This window comes from Struthio camelus, chromosome 16 (assembly GCF_040807025.1).
Source record: "Struthio camelus isolate bStrCam1 chromosome 16, bStrCam1.hap1, whole genome shotgun sequence".
NCBI classification, from domain to species: domain Eukaryota; kingdom Metazoa; phylum Chordata; class Aves; order Struthioniformes; family Struthionidae; genus Struthio; species Struthio camelus.
The window spans coordinates 18,466,079-18,487,433 of NC_090957.1; the positions used below are offsets into that span (position 1 = coordinate 18,466,079).

At 38.7% G+C, this 21,355-nt stretch overlaps 1 protein-coding gene across 2 annotated transcripts; it reads left to right on the top strand.

Moving 5' to 3' along the window:
• The first annotated feature begins 1,093 nt into the window (after positions 1–1,093).
• Positions 1,094–21,355, top strand: GDPD1 (glycerophosphodiester phosphodiesterase domain containing 1). Of its 2 annotated transcripts, XM_068909392.1 has the most exons (11): positions 1,099–1,358; positions 1,943–2,026; positions 6,756–6,798; positions 10,984–11,119; positions 11,799–11,844; positions 13,174–13,292; positions 13,952–14,041; positions 15,134–15,267; positions 16,385–16,444; positions 17,333–17,384; positions 18,313–21,355. In XM_068909392.1, exons 1-11 carry the CDS (start codon positions 1,223–1,225, stop codon positions 18,433–18,435), a joined length of 1,023 nt encoding a protein of 340 aa, XP_068765493.1. In that variant the 5' UTR covers positions 1,099–1,222; the 3' UTR covers positions 18,436–21,355. The 2 variants fall into 2 exon arrangements, with proteins under 2 accessions (XP_068765494.1, XP_068765493.1); XM_068909393.1 differs by lacking the exon at positions 1,943–2,026 and having other exon boundaries at positions 1,094–1,358.

Consider the following 21,355-nt stretch of genomic DNA (forward strand, 5'->3'; position numbering starts at 1 on the left):
GAAAAATCTAAAGCAGTACTGATTTGTTCAAAATAAGCAACTACAGCTTGATTTGTCAGTATGGCCTGACGTGTAGTAATGAACAGATTTTTGGTTGCTAAAAGGAGGCATTTGCCCTGTTTGAATGTCAAATTGAGGGAATTTTGGTAATTAGAGTGGCCTTTCTGAAAGATGCATTACATTATGTATTGAAAGGATAGCTTAAATCCTCAGAACTTTATGAATGTCAATGCCAAGAAGTCAACTATAGCAAGTCAGCTTCTAACTTTCTGTCGACATAAGCTGTATTATTTTAAAATGGCTGTAGGCTGTGACCTAATTTCATTTCTAGAATATTTATTTTATTTAGCATGCATACAAATTTTGATTTGCCAGTTTTGTAATAGTTCAGTAATTATACCGCATGACCAGAGGTGAGACCTGGTTTCTGTTCCGTGTAAGATGTATCTCTTCATCAGCTGGGTGTGGAAAATACCTCCGTCTTTGGAAAAGAAAGTATCTCCTTCTCCCTCGGCATGCCGTAATGAATTTACATTTACAAAGCACTTAACGATTCCCAAGCATAATGCTCCAGTGCAGTCAATAAAATGAAAAGCACTACAGAGAACAGTTGTCTTCGAGTCAAATGGCAGCGTTACAGGCAGCGGGGGAAAGCGAAATGGGAAATTAAAGCCTGTAATTGCTAATCGCTCGCAACGTTTGTAAACTACTTGTAAAATTGTAAGCCGCGACAGGCGCGCGTGGAGACGGGCCGGGTCCGGCCTCGGGAGCTGTGGAGACGGGCGAGCTTCTGGCCCGGTGCGTGAATCCCTCCTGCCTGGCGCCGCCAGCCCCGAGGAGGAGGAGGAGGAGGAGGAACGAAGGCCGGTGGCAGGCAGGGAGATAACGGCGGGCGCGCCGCGGCGCCTCAGCGAGGGGGCCGCTCTCCGCCAGCGCCCCCTCAGCGCGAGGGGCGGGCGCGGCCCTAACGGCTGCGCGGAGCGGGGGGAGGGGGGGGGCAACAACGGCCCTAACGGCTGCGCCCCCGTGAAGCGGGAAGGGGCTCGCGGCCCGCCCGCCGCGCGTGCGCACTGCGGCCGCCTCCCCCGGCCCGGGGCGGGGGGGGGAGGGCGGCTGCGGCTGCGCGGCCCGCAGTGGTAGCGGCTCCCGCAGCAGCAGCAGCGCTGCCGCCGCCTCGGTGCGAGCTGGCTGCGGGCCGGGAGCAGCCGACGAGAGGCGCAGGATGTCGGCGACGCTCTACCTGCTCTCCACGCTGGGCGGCTACGTCCTCACCTCAGCGCTTCTCCTCAAGTGCCCGGGGCTGCTCCACCGGCCCAAGCGGCAGCGCTTCCGCTGCCGGCACATCTCGCACCGCGGCGGTGAGTGAGGGGCCGCGGGCGGGCAGGAGGAGGAGGAGGCCGCGGCGGCGGCCGGCTGCCCCCCGGCGCCGAGCCCCCGGTCCTGCCGGCTCCCTCCGTGCCCCGGGAGGGGAAACGCTCTTCTCCCGCCCGGGTTGTGCTCGTTTCCCCGGTACCGGGTATGGGCGACGCTGCCAGGGCTATATTAGGAGGATCTTGAGCCGTTGCTGTGATGCCCGTAGCTCGCAGCGGACTCCTTTTCAACCTTCCTCCGGTAACCTAATTTTAGGTGCCACCTGCTGACCAGTGCTTGATTTCAAAGCTGAGTAAGTCTCTGAACTTGAAACATGTCAGCTGAAATCAGCCAGTTCTGTCTGGGATTCAGATCTTGATGGTTTCGACCTCAAACTGATACATGGTTTTTCTTTTTTTTTTCTTCCTAATGTTCCTATAGTTATAGCTTTCTTCCTAATGAGAGAAAGGACTGACTGTTGTTTAGAGCTGGTCCAGAGATCAATCTTCTCGCCTCTAGTTCTTCTACTGATTCATGATGTGCTTGGGATACTTGATTGCTTTCAGCTCTAGTCTTGCCCTTTGCTTTGCAGCCAGCAGAAGAGGGAGATCTTGGAGCAAGAGGGCAGGGGCAGGGATGGGCAACCCTCTCAGCAGCTCTGAAGATGCTCATGAAGGTATCGAGACAGCTGGCTGGTGTTGCTTGCAGAGGGCTAGGCTTGTCCCAGCACTCTCCTCGGGTGCTGGGTTCCTAGGACATTTGACTGTGAAAAGATTATACACAAAAACACGGTTTCGAGCTTGACTAGGAAGCTGGCTCTGGTCAAAAAGTTCCATAGCAGAAGATAAGGTGTAGAGTTATGTGGCGCAAGCTGTAAATAAGCACCTAGTTTGTGGTTCTGTTTGTAATAAAAACTCTAAAAGTTTCTCAGAATTAGATTAGTTTTATATGTCCGTAGCTCTGGATGCCCTTAAGAAAAAAGGGTTAAGTGCAAATACCATCATATGATTAGAAAAAGACAAATTGGGAGTCAAAATAGTAGGGGTGTTCTCTTTTTTGAAGTAAACTATTGCAGGCTGTTGAATAAGGTGCCCTTTCAATTTTAAAGGCATAACAAGACCTTTCTGAATGCAAGAAGAAGAAAAGGTTTTATAACCTAACTGAAGAGTGTTGTTTTTGTTTCTTAGAAAAACTGCTACCTATAGCTGCTGTAAGAAGTCTTTTTTTATTTAGGAAGTCATCAGTGATGTTCTCTTCTTGTTCTCTTATGTTAGCACGAGACTTGTACTGCGTCCAAGAGGAGATGCGTGTACACCACTCATAAGTGGTGTACAAGGTGTCTAGTATTTGTAGTTACTTTCTCGATTCAGAAGAAATGGAATTTGCTATGATTTGCTTCTTGCTCCCCTTACTGTTAGAAACAGTTAATGGTTTAGTACCGTGGTAAATCTGATGCCAGTTATTTGAATCTCACCCCCCACCCCTTACGCTTGTTCCAAGGCCTTGTGAGTAGTCTGGTTGCTTCCCATCATCGTGGAAAGATATTTTTAAAGTTTCTTTTACTTTGTCTAAAGCACTGGGAGGAAGCAAATATGGCAAGTCTTACGTGTCCTGTTCTGTGCTGGTGAAGGACAGTTCTTTCCTTTTCCCTGCTGCCCTACCCAATTCATGAAAATATTGTCAGTCATTTTTCCAGTAAATATCTTGTCGTAAATGTTGAAGATGCGTGGTTTTAACAATTTTAACAATGTTGTATCTATGTTTATGTAGTATTTGATCACAGTGCGAGCCACTTGTCCTTATTCTGTAATTGCCTTGAATTATTAAAATACAAAAAACCAGCTGATCTCTAAAGGTTTTACTACTTACACTACACCTTTTTGTTTGGAAAGTATATATTGGCTGTTTCCTGGTAAATACTTTAATTTACAGACTTTTGTTAACTTTTTCTTTATTAATTTACAAACTTTTAAAAACTTGCCAATGATTTTGTCAGAATCTAGTATAAGCTCTTTAGTCTTTGTTTGTTCTCACTTTTTTTGTGATGACATTAGTTAAGATGCATATTCCTAAGCCTAGGATGGGAGCTTTTAAGCTATTTGCACCAAGTACTACTAAAATAACAAAAAAAAGCCTTACTGAATGGGATGATTTATTCCTTAGGCGTTGCAAGACAAGTCCAGTCTTTGAATTGCTCTTTGTTTGCATATACACTGTGAAGTTCATCTAGAGTAGTACTACAACCCTTAAATAACATCTTAGCAGTTTTTTGCTCATCAGGTACTATGAGATTGAAGCTCATTTACTTTTTACTCACTGTAGTATTTACTTTGTAACTTCAATTCCTTTGGGACTTAATTTTCAGGCTTTAGCCCTGCTGTAGCTTTCCATGCAGTGTCAGGTTTCCTATTGCATGATCCTATCAGCTTCAGCGATCAAGATGGTACTTGTTTGGCTTTCTCTGCTCTGAGATGCAGCTTTATATGTGAAATCTCTCAAGTCTGTGGGTTTTGGTTTTGCTTCTCTTCTAATGCAAGAATTTTCTTATCTCAGTTTATAGCTCTTCTGTGGAAACATTCCTGAATTGTTGCTTCACTTCTACATTGTTTTAAAATTATAAGTTGGTCATTTCTGAGATCAGTTATTAAGTCTTGATATTCTGTGCTATAGAATACTCTATGTATACTAGCTGTATGGACCAGATTGCTGAGTCTTTTGAAAGAGGGTAGCATTATCAAACAAAGAATAAGTGTATATATCCAGTCTGTATGTTGTTAATAAGGTATGCTTTCTAATGGCATTTATTTCTTTGACTGTTACAGAATTACTGAATGGTTGAATAGTTGAGGGTGGAAGGGACTTCTGGAGATCATCTAGTCCTCCCTGCCCCCATAGAGCAGGTTGCTTGGGACCTTGTCCAGTTGGGTTTTGAATGTTTCAGAGAACAAAGGTTTACAACATCTCTGGGCAGCCTGTTCCATTGTTTGATCACCCTCACAGTAAAAAACAAACAAACAAACAAAAAAACCCTTTTTTTAATGTTTAAAACGAATTCCCAGTATTTCAACTTGTACCTATTGCCTCATGTCCTTTCACTAGGTGCTAATGAGAAGAATCTGGCTTTGTCATCTTTACCCCCTCTCATCAGGTATTTATATGCTTTGATAAGATCCTCCATGAGGATCCTTCTCTTCTCCAGATTAAATCCCAGCTCTCTTGATCTCTTCTTGTATGTCACATGCTCTAATCCTTTAATCTTCGAGGCCTTCATTAGACTTCCTCCATTATGGCCATTTGTCTTTCCTGTTGGGGAACCCAGAACTGGACACAGGGCTCCAGATGTGGTCCTACCGGTGCCGAGTAAAGAGGAGGAATCTCCTTCCTTTGACCTGCTGGCAACAGTCTTCCTAAGGTAGCTCAGGATCCTGTTGGCCTTTGCTTCCATGGGGAAAAAAACCAGAACTCTATGGGGCCTTTTCTTTGAGCTGGTGCTTGAGTTTGAGTCCCTTTTATTCCATGGTAGTACTTTCAAAATTAGAGCGTGCAACTGTAATGCTTGAATGTGGCTGCTTCAGCTTGCAGGATGCTAAAGCATGCTAAGGAAGGTGATTTTTTTTTAGTTTTATTCTTTTGTCTTGAGACCTTGGGAAACGTATGTAGTTCACAAAGCAAATAAACAATACGTGAACTTGGAGATGCATCTGAGTAAATAAAATATCAAAAGGCCTTAAATAAGCCCAGCCTTTTTCTTTCGAAGGAAGGAAAATGATTCAGTACATCCACTTCACTTGCTTGTTGTAGTTCCCTTTTCTGAATATGGTTTGTGGAGGCCATGTTGCTGATTTAGAACTCCTGTTTCAGCTGATCTCAACTTTTTTCCCATTTCCCAAAAGCACTACAAGTCAGTCTTTCTGTTACCAGCTGGTTTGAGTCACCATACCTATGTGCATGACATGTTGCTTGCTGCAGTCATCTTGTTTTGTTTTTTTTTTTTGAAATTTCTGCCCAGAAATATAAGGATATTGTTTTGTTCACAAATTGAAGATTGACTCTGTATTTTCCCTGTGTTATGGTTCAGGGTATATTGACTGTGTTATCACAGTTGATAATTTAAGTGCAATAAAAATTGAAGTTTTAGATAACTTATGACTTATCATCCAGGTCCTGTGCAGGTTTTTCTATCTGTTGGGTGGTCATTGGTACTACATGAGGAGATTCTCGTGCTCTTCTCTAGCCCTAGGTCACTTTTACCACTCAGCCTATCAAATTTGCTAATTCTGCTATGAAGTCCCCTAAAATAGTGGTGACTGTCTAATCACAGAAGTTACTGTGGATTAACCATATGTTAAACCATACAGTTTTTGTAATTTTGATGTCATTTTGATTCCAAGTTAGTTAAGTTTTTCTGTGTAAACTTATCAATGCAATCTAACCTGGTAACAGCAAATTTAATTTGTTTATTGTGCATGTATAACATTATATTGCTTTAATCACAGACTTAGATCAGTGCATATTGGTAGGTTTTGTTAATAGGCAAAGCCTTATTAGCGCTTCTATAATTAATGTTGTTTATGAAGTCTGTCACTTGTCACTGCCATAGAGCAGCTAAAATCTGCATAGATGTCTTCGCCAGTACGTGTATCTTCCTGAAGCTATTCTCTTTTCAGCGCATAATATTGGATCTGAGGGAGGGAGGGAGTACGTCCCTTTCTAGCTCCTAACCAGGTTCATTTTCAAAGATCCATATGTAGAGAGTGATGTGTTGCAGGTTTTGCCATAGTTTACTGCTGTTCTAGAGAAAATTAAATTTGTTTGTCCCTCCTTGCCTTAGCTCAAGTTAATGTCCATTTCATTCCTTGTATGTGAGTTCTGTCTTTGCCAGCAGAATAAGCCTTTATTGACTGACTGACGCTGTTTCAGGAAGTGTTTTTGCACTTAAAAAAAAAAAAAAAAAAGAGGTCTTCACCTCTTTGAGCATCAACTGGGTTATGCGTTTAGGGAATAGCTTCAGAGAGTCTACTTTTTTTTTTTCTTTTCCCTGTTATCTTTTCTCTCATTACTCCTCTCGCTACCTCTGAAATACATCTCATACTTATGCTGTTCCTGTGCCTGTGGAACATATTGTCATAACCAAAGACAAAGCCTTTAAGCAAAGCCAGGGCACCTGACCTCCGATTTGTATACTCAAAGAAATGTATACAGAAACCCAAGATAAATCTTTTTTTTTTTTTTTTGGGATTTGTATTACCGCGAGAAAGTCATGCCACTTGAATGGCCACTCATTGGTCTAGCTATTTCTTCCAAGTATGTATACTTTTAATCCATTAATTCTGAATTTATTTCCTCTGAGATTAAGATGGAGGATAAGGATTTAGTGCATGTTTTAGTTTTTGTTATTCTTGCAGGTGCTGGAGAGAACCTGGAAAACACAATGGCAGCCTTTCACCAGTGAGTACAAATGGAACCAGTAATGTCTAGAATGGTGTTTCATTGTGTTTAATGACTGCAACTTCTATGGATTGCTAAATATTACTACAATTTAACAATGAAGAAATTGGGGTACCGCAAGCTTTGACTTCTACACAGTATGTAGAAAGCTGGCATTTGGCAATAAAGCTCCTGAGCCCTTATTCCTCCTGCTCTAACTAATAAAACAGGTAACGATACTGCTTTCATGTTTAATGGAGATTCCTTTTTCCTTCGGGTCAGGGAAGTTCACCTTATATACATGGGGGGCTAATCTTGGCCTTTATGATACCGGGGAACATTAGCATGCTAGTTAATCACAATGGTATTTGATGCCATGTGGTGGATCATCAGTTTAAGTACATTTCGGAGGCTGCGTAAAAGAAGACTGAAGGATCTTACAGCCAAGGGAAGATGGTGTAATAGAGCAGGATGATTTTTACATCAACTTTTATCTAGAAATTTCTATTTTTGAAAGAGGGTCAAGGAATAAATGTCAAATCTCTTCCTTTGCTCTTGGCTTTTGAAATTAAATGCAGCAAACTAGGAAAAGCCTTTTTTTGATTAAATACCTTACGTTAGGCTTAAGTGTCTTTCATGTTCTCTCTTACCCTGTTCTCTCGATTCTCCCTCAGTTTGCTTCAGTCTGGAAACAAAATCCATTAATTTATTATTATTCATATATAGCTATTTTTGTAATTAATATCATATGCTATATTTTCTATATACATTGATATTTCAGGTTATAGTTTATACCAGTGTACTAATTAATGTACAGTGCTGGATTTCAGGAGGTCTGAAGTTGTTGGCTGCTATCATGGCCATAAACAATTCTCTTGGGTATTTCACAGGGTCGTAGTGTTCAGTTCCCTCTTCTATATGGAAGAAGATGATAATTTGTATTACAGGAATATTGTGACTAAGTCTTAATGTTAGCAATTGTTTAACGCACCATCTACAAAGCTATCAGAAGTGTTTATGCTGCATTTTTATCCTCCTACATGTACTCCATTGGCAGAGTGTGTGAAAACCTGTAATCTGAAGGTTTAAAATTGAGTTGTTACCAGAAAGCCTTTTAAACCTCCAGCATTTAAGTAGTGAATTATAACAAAGTTCTCAGAAGTATTCCAAAAAGAAGGATCTTTAAAACTCTAGTTGCCAAAGGGCAGTGACCAAATTGAGTAGGCAGCTTTTTTTTTTTTTTTTTTTAAATGTGCTCTTTGTTAAATAGCCTCATCAGTTTATACGTTTCCTTGCAGATTGGGGATTGCCAACTTTCGCAACCAAGCAGTGCTGTTGAAAGTGCTGTGGTGTTTTCTATCTCCGTGGAAGCTTAGCATAGCTTTCTTGTGTTTTGGTCCTCCTAGCCTGCTGTTTTTCAACTCTGCTACCACGCTTTCCTGAAAGTGTTTTTTCTTTTTTTTTTTTTAATGGTTTCTTAATTTTCTTTTAGTATCTGTATTGATTTTATATCTATAGAACTGAAGGGATGAGTGAAAGATACTCTTATGCTTTTTTTCCTCTAATTTTTATTTTAGTGTATTTATAAACTTACACTATAATTCTTATTTCATTTTCAGGGGTGAATAAGTTGTAGTCCTCATAGTAAGGAGTGTACTAGGAGTCAAATCATATTTTGAGATGCTGCGGGTGTTTATTCTGGCCATGTTATGTTTTAACTATTTTATGACCATAGTGTAACAAATGCACTGTGTGGTGCTTGGTGCTTTGTTTGTTTGTTTTTATGGTCACAGCTATCAATAGCCAAAGTTTGGTTACTTATTTTGAGATTCTTGGCTAAAGCACCTTGCCTCTGCAGGGAGCAGATTCACAGCAGTTACCTTGCACTAGGCAGCAGATAAGCGTTGTGGCTGCTGGGGAAGGGGTAAAGGCTTTGTTCCTCCCAGCTATTCGTTGCCGTCTCCACCAGTATGCTAGCAAAAGGAATTTTATAGAAGGCTGGTGAGCCACATCATGAAAAATCATCTGGATTGACTCAGATAGCTGGTATAAATTAATCAATTCGTAACTTACCGGATTTTGCATGAAGCCTAATAGGGTGTGCCTGCCCGAGCTGTTTCTGCAGGTCTGGGCAGGCAGGTATTTGGCCATTGGTGTAGCTGGATCCAAAAGAGAATGCTTATCTGCAACGTAAATCTGCTCTTTTATTTTTGTTTTATGGACAGTAACCCAAACTATTAATAAGCAGTTTTACTTATGCTGTTTACACTCTGACAGTGATTTCTTAAATATTAGTTGAGTCACTTCTTTGCTATCATGCTACCATGTTAAGTATCCTACAAGCTTAAAAAAAAGTCTATGGTGGTAACATCTGGTTTTACACTAGCTTAACCTATAAATATTATGGAAAACAACTGTGAGCTCTTGTGCCAAAGACTTTTATTTGCATCGTAAAACACTTAAGATTTCTGTGGGCTGTAATTATTTTATACTGTGCTTAAATGCCTGTATGGTGGTTTTAGATTTTAAAATAACTGTTCTTAACTAGAAAGAGTCATATGTAGTGTCTTTTATGCCAGATCCCCATATACTTTAAAGATGCCATAATAATCTAAATATAAGTTTGATTGTATTGTTTAATACAAACATGTAGTTTAGCATTGTTTTGACAGGAAGCAGCAAAGTAAACTCAAGATGTTTTCTTATTTTACTGGATTTCCATTTCTTATATGAATATGCTTGGTTAAGAAAGAAAGCTTTAAAAAAATTCAGTGCAGTTACAGCAATAAAAGTACTTGGTTAGCTTTAGAATTTATAAACTATGTGTATTGTGCTATATTAGACCATGGCTAGTGGGAATGGATTTCCAAGGTATGGCTTTTCTTATTTATTTCCTGTTACCTGGAAACAGTTGGAGCTAAACACAAATGGAGAGATATCACATCCTGAATTGCCAATGTGAATCTGCTTTACAACTTGAATTCTGAAGTGATAGGCTCAGCACTCTGTTTAAAGGCTTGTATTTTTAGGAATCTGGAGTCTTCTCTGGAGTGATGTGGATTTGATATGTTATTACAATGCTGCAGAACAAACTGATTGCCAGCTGAAAAAACTTGACAATTTAAGGAAGCCTATTAGCAACTGCTATTAGAAACAGCCTGGCGAATTGTCAAATTTGTTAGCAAGATAAGTTGAAATCACTGGTATAGATGGTACTGGCGGATATCAAAGATTAGTTCTTAGGTGGATAAAAAGAGGAGCCCGGTGTTATAGAAGAAGAGTGTTCAAGATCGAGGCTGGGACTTCACTTTTCATTGGGATAAAGTGTTTTTTTGGTTTGTTTGCTTGTTTGTTTGTTTTTTGGAGGGTGAGGGGGTGGAGTTTCCTGTGTTTCTCTTTCAGCAGTATTATACCTGCTTTCTGCTTTCCTTTCCATACCCCTCTTGCTGCTAAGTAAGCTGTTATAGACTGGACTTGGTACTGGATTGAGACTTTTCAAAGCAGTGGATTGGAACATTTATAGCTAATTCTGCTGCATTGTTTTTAAAAACATGATTGCACTTTTTAGTGATTTTTAATGTAAAATTACAAACATTTTCTCATATAAGAGGCATAAACACATATGTATATAAGTATATATACATTAATATATAAAGATACATGTAGTTTTGCTAGCTAAAAAAGCCAAAAGCCTGAATGCCCCACTGCTAATTTCCTAAGCCTACTAATTTAAGTAACATTAAAAAAAAAAAAACTCCAAAACATGAAAGCCTTTGACATCCTTGTCATTTTTTTGTTTATACCTACTATGGAATTGATTAGCTCTCTAAAAAACTTGTTTCTTCTAGTGGTAAATGTGCTAATAAGCATCGTGCTCCAAAAATTCTGAAACAATACTAAGTTTCTCATAGTGAGATAGTAGACTGACAGACAGAAGTACTGCTTGATTTCTGTAAAGACAGAGCCAAGGCTCCCGAGTTCAAATCCCATCTCTGATTCACAGTATCTTGTTTGTTCTTGCATCAGCTTTTCACTGCAACAGAGATTATTTGCTTCTTGCCTTAAAACAAGGTGTGAGGGTTCATTGCATCATAAGGCATCTAAAGTGCTTTCCCTGGGATTAATTTAATTAAATAACATGTATGTGTTAGGCTTGAACCTGTACAAAATGCATGGGTGGTTTAAGGCAGACCTCTTCACTTTCAGTGCGGTTAATATAGGAACAGACATGTTGGAGCTAGATTGTCACCTGACAAAAGATGAGCAAGTGGTTGTGTCGCATGATGAGAACCTGAAGAGATCAACAGGAGTTGATGTCAATATATCGGACCTCAAATACTCTGTAAGTTGAAGAGAAAAATGTCATTGCGGGATGATGGGTAAAAATGTGTTTGTAGAATGGCTGAGGGGAGGCGCTGTGTGTGTGTGTGTTTAGTATCCGGACTATAAGAAGAGTATTTATCTTGTCTGACAAAGTTGTCTAGGCTCCTTGTGTAGTCAAGGGAGGAAAATAGGCACGCTTCCAGAGGGTGATTAACTCTATCCCATAGTAGCTTGGATGAATGACCTTCTGGAGGTGTGCCTGTTTGGCCATACTGATGACACAGAAAGCTTAGTCAATCAGCTTGTTCTTGTGTGACTACCTTTATAATGGGTAAAACTGGTAGATGAATCCCACCTGCAGTGACAGCTTTAAAAGCCTGCTTTGCAGAACTCTTTCCACCTGCTATTTTAGTAGACTTATCAATGTTTTTCAGACAGGCATCTGAAAACATTCTTTATCTTATTTAGCTGTAGGTAACGCAGGACTAAGAATGCCAAACAGTTCAAGCAAGAAGGAACAGAATGTTCACAAAATCGCTTTTTAGGCAAGAAGCCTAGAAACATATACAAAATATCATTTTTGTCTTTAAAGATAACATATATGGCTTATGAGTCATAATTTTTTTTGTCTTTTTTGAGGAAATTCATGATTATGTCACTGCATTTGAATTAGAGTTCCTTTTCCCTTTATTTTTAAGGAACTTCCACCATATCTCTGCAAATTGGGTGTCACATTTCAGAAAGGTAAGTTCTTGACTCTTGCTGCTTCAATTTACAGTAACAGTAACTACTTTTCTGTAGTTGTAGTGTGGCAATTTCTCCCTTCATCAGAGAGAACAGAAAAGTGAGGACTTGCTTCTGTCAGTATCTTAACATTTTTTTCTCTTAAAGCTTCTTTTATTATGTTTTCTAAGGCTAGGATTATATTTTTTTCATATCAATAGATGGTGAATAAATTTAAAATGTAAGACTTTTTTTTTTTTTTCCAAGTGAATATTTCAGTTGTTTGCTTATCTACTTCTTGCAACTGCTTTCTAGTTCCCTTGTGAGCTCTTCAGAGGGTACTGATTTAAAATTCACTGGTATGAAAATTAATGAAGGCATTTACTTTACTGCTCAAGTGCCGTTGTTCTGGTGCACTCTGTTCTTGAAGTACCACAAGATGTCAGACAATGTAGGTATTTCCGGAAGGATGAATGAAGAGAGTAATAGTTACAGTACACATGGCTTAAAGATCAGTGTGAATATTGCTGCAGGAGAGGAAGACCTAGAAAATGGTGGTCTTGTGAAAATTGTGACTCTTGAAACCATATCTGAATAAAGCCTACAAGCTAAGATTGAGTTATTCCACTTTGAAAAGGCTACTGGAGATTATATCAGATGTATGTGGCTGAAGGGCTTTGTGACTGTCTTGAATAATCCTTCCATATTTGAGTTGTCCGGCAAGATAATTTTGCTTTAAATGTCTCTGTTCAAAATTGCAAAGCACCTTTTTAAAAAAAAAAAAAAAAAAAAAAGGAGGGGGGGCACTGAGTTTACCTCTATGATATGATATCTTTGCTTATAAATCTTTATGTACAGTAATGAAGAAGTGGGGAGAGGGTTCAGCTAACTCCTTAGATCCACAAGCAGTTTGAGACACTAAAATTTGGGATTTCTGTCTTCTGTTACCTTTATTCATTAGGCTTCTCCAGTAAACTAAAAGGAAAAGTTTCTTTTATCAGCTGATCTCATTTCCTATTAATCTCATTGCATTTGGTATGTGGTAACTGAGCCTGTGTTTGCTCGTTCAGGATTTTAATGATGCCTGCACTGATACTGCTATTAAATAATGACTGAGTTTCAAGTTTGAACCTAAATGCGCAAAATGATCAGTCAGTTTTCATTACTGAGGTGAGCTTGTCACAGTTAATTACAACCATACAAGTGAAGTAAATTCTTTCCGGCTCAAAAATATGCTAATTGTAGGGGTTTTTTTACTTTAAAATAAAAAGTGCTCTAATAACTTAGCTCTTCTCTACAGTATGTTAATAATGATCACAGCCGTGACAGCTTTCTCTTTGTTTCCCCCAGAATGCCACTGTGAGGGTAAAGATAACCGTATTCCACTCCTGAAAGAGGTGTTTGAGGCGTTTCCACAAACTCCTGTCAACATTGACATCAAAATGAACAACAATGTGTTGATCAAAAAGGTATGTGATAAACTACACTGAACTGAGGCTGAATGTCACGTGGAGGTGTTGAAATGCCGACAATAAGGACTTTCTCAAGTTACTCACAGTCTGAGACACTAAAATCTGTGTCCTTGGACTCTCATCCTTCACCTGTTGGATCTTGCTCCGTGTGTTAGGTAATGCAGAAGACGGAGAAGAGAACTAGTACAGTGGTCTGCAAACGGCTCGTAATTAACTCCCTAACTCAGCATGAAACAGATGAAGGGATGGCACGTTGCTAGGGACGTCTTTGTTTTATGTTTAATATGAAGAGTCTTACAGATTCTTTTGCCTACAAATGCATCATAAATGGGTGACACCAGTATACAGATAAGTGTTCATCACAGAAGAAGTCTGCTTTCCATCAGATACTACTTTGCCGTTTTGCTTTTTTAAATTCTCTAGTTTTTCTTGTAGGTATAATGCTATTTCCCTTTCTGTTCTACTGAACACCTGTTTCCTCCTATTCAGAGTAACACAATCATTTTAAGATGAGAGAGAATGTAGAAGAACTATCTTTTCTCTAATGACTCGTATAGCTGAAAAGTAGCAAATGGAGCTTCGGTTAAGTAATTCTGCACAAAATAATATTCAATGAATGCATGTTAGGGTTCTACTTTTTTGATTTTACATTGCAGGTTTCAGAGCTGGTGAGTCAGTATAAGCGAGAACACTTGACTGTATGGGGGAATGCCAATTATGAGGTTGTATCAAAATGTCATAAGGAGGTAAGAATGGGTGTCCCGGCTTTGTTGTTCTTGCCCTCTGTTTCACTGTATGGTGACATGTACAGAAAAGTAACCTGTAAATCAAGATGAGGTATGCCAATGAGCATGGTGAGCTATGCCAGGCTTTTAGCTGTGGTCTGGAGTTTGCACCTGAATTGTTTTCTGCTTACTACATCATTAAGGTCAAGCGTACTTAACACTCATATACTCTACAATAAATATTTAAGGAGAAAAGCTGAGTTTTGTTTTATACTTCTGTAATATATGGAGTCTTAGGAGTCACTGGCATCAAAACATAAAGCCTGTTTTGTACGTCGCACATCATTCATCTGGTGCAAAAGCAGTTTTGTTACAGATTGCTTACTGTGTGTTTTTTATTAAAATAATGAAGGTGGCCATTAGCTATCATACAGTTCTATTGGTATAAAGCTGATTTACAGCTATAAATTCTATTCCTTTTTGTGGCAAGGAATTGTACAATTTGGAATTCAAATTGTGCTTAGTCCAAGGGAATTATGCACCTAAGTGATACTGATCTAGTTGAGAGTATAGACATTGTACTTATTTATCTGTGCTTTGAAACAGGACAACACCATTTCCTACCTTAAGAGCAGTTGTATTTCTTTATTTTTCCTGGCATCAGTGCCCAAATATTTTGGTTCATAAACTAACATATTTTAAAAGGCGTTTTGAAGCAAGTTGATACAATATCAAACTGCAACAAGTTCCAAACAGATTAAAACACAGCTTGACCACCCTTTTCTCCGTGGTAATGCTAGTCAAAGACAAAATACTCATTGTGTCATGCAGTCTGAAATGATGACGAAGGCAGGTAACAAAAGCAGTACCAGAATCGCTGACGTTTTACCTTTTCAGGTCACTGCTGCCCCTTCAAATTGTGTAAAACGTTGGCTTGGATTACAAGTTACCAGGAAGAGTAATTTAAATTCAGTGGCAGACACAAACAGTTGACAGCTTATTCTTTAGGTATAAGTGCTATATTTTAAACATGCATTCATGAGTAAGTTTGCTTACAACAGACTCAACAGTCTACCCAGGTAAATTAGAATCTTTCTCTACTACTTTCTACAGAACGCTGACATTCCCATCATCTTCTGTTTGCAACGTGTCCTCCTCCTTGTTGGCCTGTTCTACACTGGTCTGCTGCCATTTATTCCTTTCAAGGAAGAATTCTTGGAAATTCCAATGCCTTCAATCATCCTCAAGTGAGTTAGTCCTTCGGTGGGTGTCGCAGTGAAACGATAGTAATACAAGTGAACGCTATTGCCAGCTTGAGCGCTGATTTAGTCAGTGTCCTTAAGCTGCATGTGTAGTGGAATGAAACGTTTCCAAGAGAAACTGAACACTAAAGTAGATAGTGATATAGTACATTCTGGCTTTATGATAGTGTAGTAAAGTTGTGTTGAAGTATTGTTTTGCCTGCAGTCTGAAGTAGTATGAGATTCCCAGTCATTTCTGGTGATTAAAGTTTCCACTTCTCGCAAGCTTAAGGCGGGGAGGGGTCTCAAGGCTTATTTGAGTAACTGGCTTTACAATTCCCCAATTGTTCTCAGTGTTCAGATAGTTTCATTGCATTGTATTAAAAGCTTTTTAGTGATTCTTGTGTTTCAGAGGAAGAAGTCGGTCCATTTGAGTTGAAGCGCTTTAGGTAGAAAAGAAATTATAAAGCAAGTGCTTAACACCTTGATAGATATCCCAAAAGATTAGTAACTATTTCTTTTTGTTAGTTTATGTACTCTTGTATACTCTTAAATGAGAGCTATGCAAAACTTCTGTTCCTCTGTATTTAACCTGTCCCGGGCAGCTTTGAATTACGCAGTTTGTGTGGGTTACCTATATATCAATCTGTTTCCTGTTTATAGTGTCTTTCATAGGGGAAAGCAGCTGCCTTTACAACAAAGCTTGTGCTGATGCCATCTCGGTAGTAATATGTAGCAGTGCTGTATGAATAACTAATTTTCACACCTTTCCCTCTCTTTCTCCGGTGTGGAAACTGGGGCCATATTAATCTGATTAAGGCCAAGAGGCAAGTTAGTATCACAGCAGGTGAGAGATTTCAGGTGCCCTTTGTTTTTCATACCTTGCTCAAAATGCTGCTGAATACCCACCTCTGCCAATTCTCTTTAGTGTAACGCATTTCTCTTGTGTAACCCAATTCTAGGTCACTGTCTCGAAGCCAAAGGGAAAATATTACTCTGTGAAATATATTACTCTCTGATTTGAGAAACTACAAGACTAATTTTTCACATTTCTTTTGCAGAAATATGTCAAAGAGTATTTTGGTCTGTGCTGCAGTGTTTTTCTTTTTTTTTTCTTCAATAGGCTGAAAGAACCACAAAAGATGACAAGAAGCCAGAAATTTATTATCTGGCTAGCTGACACGTAAGATTTTCATCTTACTAATTTTTTATTTATATTTTGCCTCTATGTTGATAGTTGACCCAAGCAACTAAGATCAGTTATTGCCATAACAGCTTGTTACACTGTAATTTCTTTTTCTTCTGTTTTTTGTCAATGCAGCATATTCAAAGTTTGTGTAGGTGTTCCTGTGTGCATATATTTTTATACACTGAAACGTACTGAGGTGCAGTAGCAGTGGTCAATGTTCCTATTTATGACCTAAAATACTGTTGAATTAATGTATTTTCTGTCATTCAGTGTGTTCAATTAATCAATATGTAAGTAGATTCAGAATGTGGCTTTCCCATTTCATGGGATTGTTTCATAATACTGTCAAAGAAGGTACTGTTTGGCTTACATGGAACGTTTCTAAGAGTACCTGTGATTCAGCAGAAATACAGTCTTATGCTTTCAGAGGTTGAACTTGATCACAATAAGTGTCTTCTGGTTCTTGCTTCTGTGACTTTTGGCAGTTGGTTTGATTTCTTGAGTGGCCATTTAGCAAGAGTTCTCATGTTCCTGGGTGTATGAAGGAGAAAATCTCTTCTGAAGTAAAGGATTTGATCCATCAGACATGAGAAAGAGTAACTTAATGGTGAAGAAAAAACACTTGCTGGATTTGATCTTCAGACAAATTAATGTGAATATCCACAGCTAATACAAATTTCTGGATATCTGTGTTAAGTTTCATTCAAATACAATTCAATGCTACCTATGTTTTAACTTATGTTTTATGTTCTTTATTGTGGACACCATTGAATTTAAACGTTCTGTGGAGCACTTATTACAGATACTGATATTACATCAACAGATACTGAAAACGTCATATACACTGTTTTTGGGCAAATGATATCTTTCTCTTTTCTACAGATTGTTAATGCGGAAGGCACTTTTTGACCACCTCACTGCACGGGGCATTCAGGTACAGCGTGGCAAAACTATAAGTAAATCTGCTTGGTAGCTAGTGAGAGCTTGAACGAGCCGGATCTGCCCTTAAGATGGATTAGTGTTCTCTGCCCTTTTTCTATGAGCATTATGTTTCTTCAGAGCCTTATGGCCTTGGTAGTTGTTACCGTTGCATTTGATAGTTATTTTTGCAAGTTATTGGAAGGGGGTTCTTATTTGATGTTTTAATAAGGTTTTTTTATGGATTTGCGAATAAACTCTCAGAAAGCTCAGTGCAAAGGGCAAAGTCAGGATTAATATAATTTGCTGAGATGGTTCATTTAAAATATATTTCTTCACCTTTGTTACTGAAAGCATTTAAGATCTACCTGGAAGAATTTTAGGTCTACTCAGCTGTTCACTGCTGAGGGTGATTTTTTTTGTTTGTTTGTTTGTTTTTAAAGTTGTTTATGCTGGATAGATGGCCTGTATTCTAAAACATTCTGCTGTGTTGCTAGGTTCATAGCTGCTTTTTGGTTCTTGAATAATAGCTTATGCTGCTATAATTGCAGTTCGGTAGTTGCAAGGGAAGAGCTATGAAACGGCTCCTTAATTTAGCTCTCTTTAAGAGCTCTCTCCCCTCTCCCCCTCCTTTGAAGTATAAGCCTACAAAATCTGATAAACTGCTCATCCTGTTTTGGGCTTTCCACTGAATATTTTGACTTCTGGAGTTATCTGAAGACTAGGGCACAAACTGAAGTTGGAGTTATCACTAAAATGCCTTGTGGGGGAGGGATAAGCAGTTGGGTGCTTTTTGTATGTGTCTCTGGCATGACAGTGTAATCATTTTATATATGGCATCATCTCTCTCATATGAAACAATTTAGGTCAGAATTTATCTCACTTTTAATCTGAATCTTTCCTGTAATAATTTGTCTGTCTTTCTGTTCTCTTCAATCTTATAGGTGTATATTTGGGTACTGAATGAAGAACAAGAATACAAGAGGGCATTTGATCTGGGAGCCACTGGAGTGATGACAGACTATCCAACAAAGCTTAAGGAGTTTTTACACAATTATCCAGTGTAAAGGAAAAAAGCAAGAAAGATCTTGCAGAATAGATTAAGTGAGCCAGTAATGATTGGATAGTCTATTGCCTTGTTGTCAAGTTGCTATATAATGTAAAAATTGTCTATTTATTTTAAAATTGCATAGTTTACATTTGTAAATAGTTCATTTGGCAAAGGTGCGCTTCACCAGTAATGGCGACTAGGAAGAAAGTTGTTGGATAGGATACCTGTAGATCATAAGCATTATTTTACCTGTCACATGTGTCCCTAAGCAGACGTCAAGACATGACAATTATTCCAATCGCGTTCTAGTGGGCAGAAGCTAAAGAATTTCTGAAATTATAGCCTGTATGTACATATTGCTTGTGTCGCTTTTAATTTTCAGATAACTTGTAGGGCAAAAAGAAAAACAATGCACAGGAGAATATGTGGTTATCCAGATAGTTTAGCCTGCAAAGTGTAGTCAGTAAAGGCAGTCACTCTGTTACCAGAATTAACTCACTTGGTCAGTATAGATTTACTCGATTATTCTTTCTGATAAGAATGTTGAGGTTGAGTTGTGATTATATTTGGACCCTTCTGATGTGATGGTAAAACTGATTTATTGGTCAAGGTCTCTGTTAAGCATTTAAGCTGGGTTCTGGACTCCTCTACTAGAGTCTAGGTTCACCCTTGGTTCTGCCCTGAGCAGCCGTGTTACCGAGGCATGGCAGCAGCTAGCTTCCTGGAATGAAAGGTTGCACTTTCTATAGACTCTTTGAAATATTTTTTTCACAAGAGGAACCTATGTTTTAGAAGAGTCTTTTGCACTTTTGTCATTCTAACGTCCGTTGCCTTGATGGATGGGAAGTTGTTTTCAGGGTGAGGGACCAAGAAGACTTAAGTTTGATCAGGAGATTCAAGAACAACTTAAGAGGTTCCTAGTAAAGTAACTCGCCCCAAGCAGATTTATAGGTATGCTTGTCGGGACCCGGTGTCCATCTAGGATCCATGTAAATTTATGATATTTTATCTCCACAAGAGTCTATTCAATATTTGTGAAGTTTATGTACATGGACATGGAAGTAACTTTACTGGCAAAAGTCAGGAAGCCCCAAGTGTGACAAAATGGAGGTAGATAGGAAGGTATTTCTGGAAGCGTACATGCTGTTCTGTCATTGTGAACGGGTGTTACATATGTATCAAACAGATTTGAGCCTGCAATGCCATTTTGGTGCTGCCATGTTAGTGTTAAGATTTTTCAGAAAGAACTTGATTATTTTGGTCGAATTGTACACAATATCCTGTATAAAGCTCAGTCATTTAATGATCAGAAATTGCTGGAACAACACTATTGTTCCATGATGTCATTGACTTTTTTTCAAGACGCTTCTGAGTAGAAGTAGTAGAACATACTACTGCATTTATGATTTAAGTGGATGCATGGTGATGGAGGCAAATGAGTTAATGGTACTTTAAATATGTATCTGGCTATAAATAGACATAATATCCTCTTAGTTTAATCAGGCTTGTTGCATATTGAACGGAGGAGAGGAAAATGTAACTTCCTAACTATTCATAGGAAAAATGATGCATTGATTTATTACGTACTAAGCTTCTTTTCCCTTCAGACCTGTTACGCTCTGGTCAGATAACTGCTAATAACCAATCTAGTGACAGTCTTGCCTATTTCTAATAGTCACAGAATAGTTAAAGAATAGGCTCCATATGCAACTCAGGAGGTAAAAGAAAAAACTCTACCCTTTTTGTCTTAATTTGGTTACTGTTCAGTGTGTTGCTCCAGATAGTAAATTTTTATGTGATTTGGTTTTTTTTCTGCTCAATTTTTTTGCTATCAGATTTTCAACGCACACTCCTTCATTAAGATGCAAAGATGATTCTGATTTTAGAGAATACTGCCGAATGGTACACTCACTTTGAAAATAAAACTGTTGTTTAAGATGGGGAAAACCTATGTTTTACACTCTTGATTTCTGGACTTGAGCTCTTGAGGGACAGGTGATAAGTTTCTTTCAGGTTTCCCTCATCACTGCATAAATAAACCTATTTTGCTATATTCTGTATTGAATCACAAAACAGTATTAATGACAATTGCATTTTTCATCGTTTCATTCTAATAATCTTCCTCTTTTTTTATAGCAGTGGTGTTGGAAACTTTTGCCTTCAAAGATGCTTAGCCCGTTTTTCAACCACTAGTCTTCCTACCTGTGATGTAGCTTTTGACTGCACTTTTTGCATTTGGCCTCTGTCTTTTTGATAAATCTACTACTTAATATCTGAAATTTGAATAAGTTAGGTTACATGTGAGGGAAGGGTTCAGAGCTGAGAAAACTACTGAATTTGTTCACGTTCACCCTTTTGGACTTCAGTACAAGAACTAAAGTTTGATCTCTTAAGAGAGAATGTTGCATGGATGAAGCCATGAAACTTGAGCACCACTGCCTAGGCCTTAGGCTATGATAACTGTTGGTAGTAAAATAATATGGAGTTGAGATTACTGTACAGACACATAAGAATGTTCTATCAATTCATTGTTTTGATATTCCAGAACTTGCTGTGTCATGTGTGTGTTTGTTTTTTCAACCACTTGTACAGAAAAGCATTTGTTGAGATCTTGCACAGCTGTCCAGGAGGATGTTTGGAGTTAGTATCTCTGTCTCTCCAAGGAGAGATTTTTTTTTCAGGTACTTTTAATTCTAAATATTGCTTAACACTTACTGTGTTCTCAATCCTATTGCAAAGTACGTTCTATTTGAAGGTTGATGCGTATATTCCAGGCACTTTTAATTTGCGCCAACTCTTGTGGACCTCTCTAGCTTCAAATCTGTGATGTGATTTTCTTTCTTTTCTTGTAAAGAAAGATTGATGCACTTGAAATGCAACACATTAAAACATCTTTGCTCATAAAAGATCTAAAATTAAATACTTGTTCATGGTGA

What these genes read in the sequence shown, in the direction of transcription:
- GDPD1 (XM_068909392.1), top strand. Translation starts at nt 1,223, where the DNA reads ATGTCGGCGACGCTCTACCTGCTCTCCACGCTGGGCGGCTACGTCCTC. An exon ending in ACAATGTGTTGATCAAAAAG is followed by an intron (nt 13,293 to 13,951) that starts GTATGTGATAAA and finishes TTTACATTGCAG; the next exon opens with GTTTCAGAGCTGGTGAGTCA. An exon ending in ATGCCTTCAATCATCCTCAA is followed by an intron (nt 15,268 to 16,384) that starts GTGAGTTAGTCC and finishes TTTCTTCAATAG; the next exon opens with GCTGAAAGAACCACAAAAGA.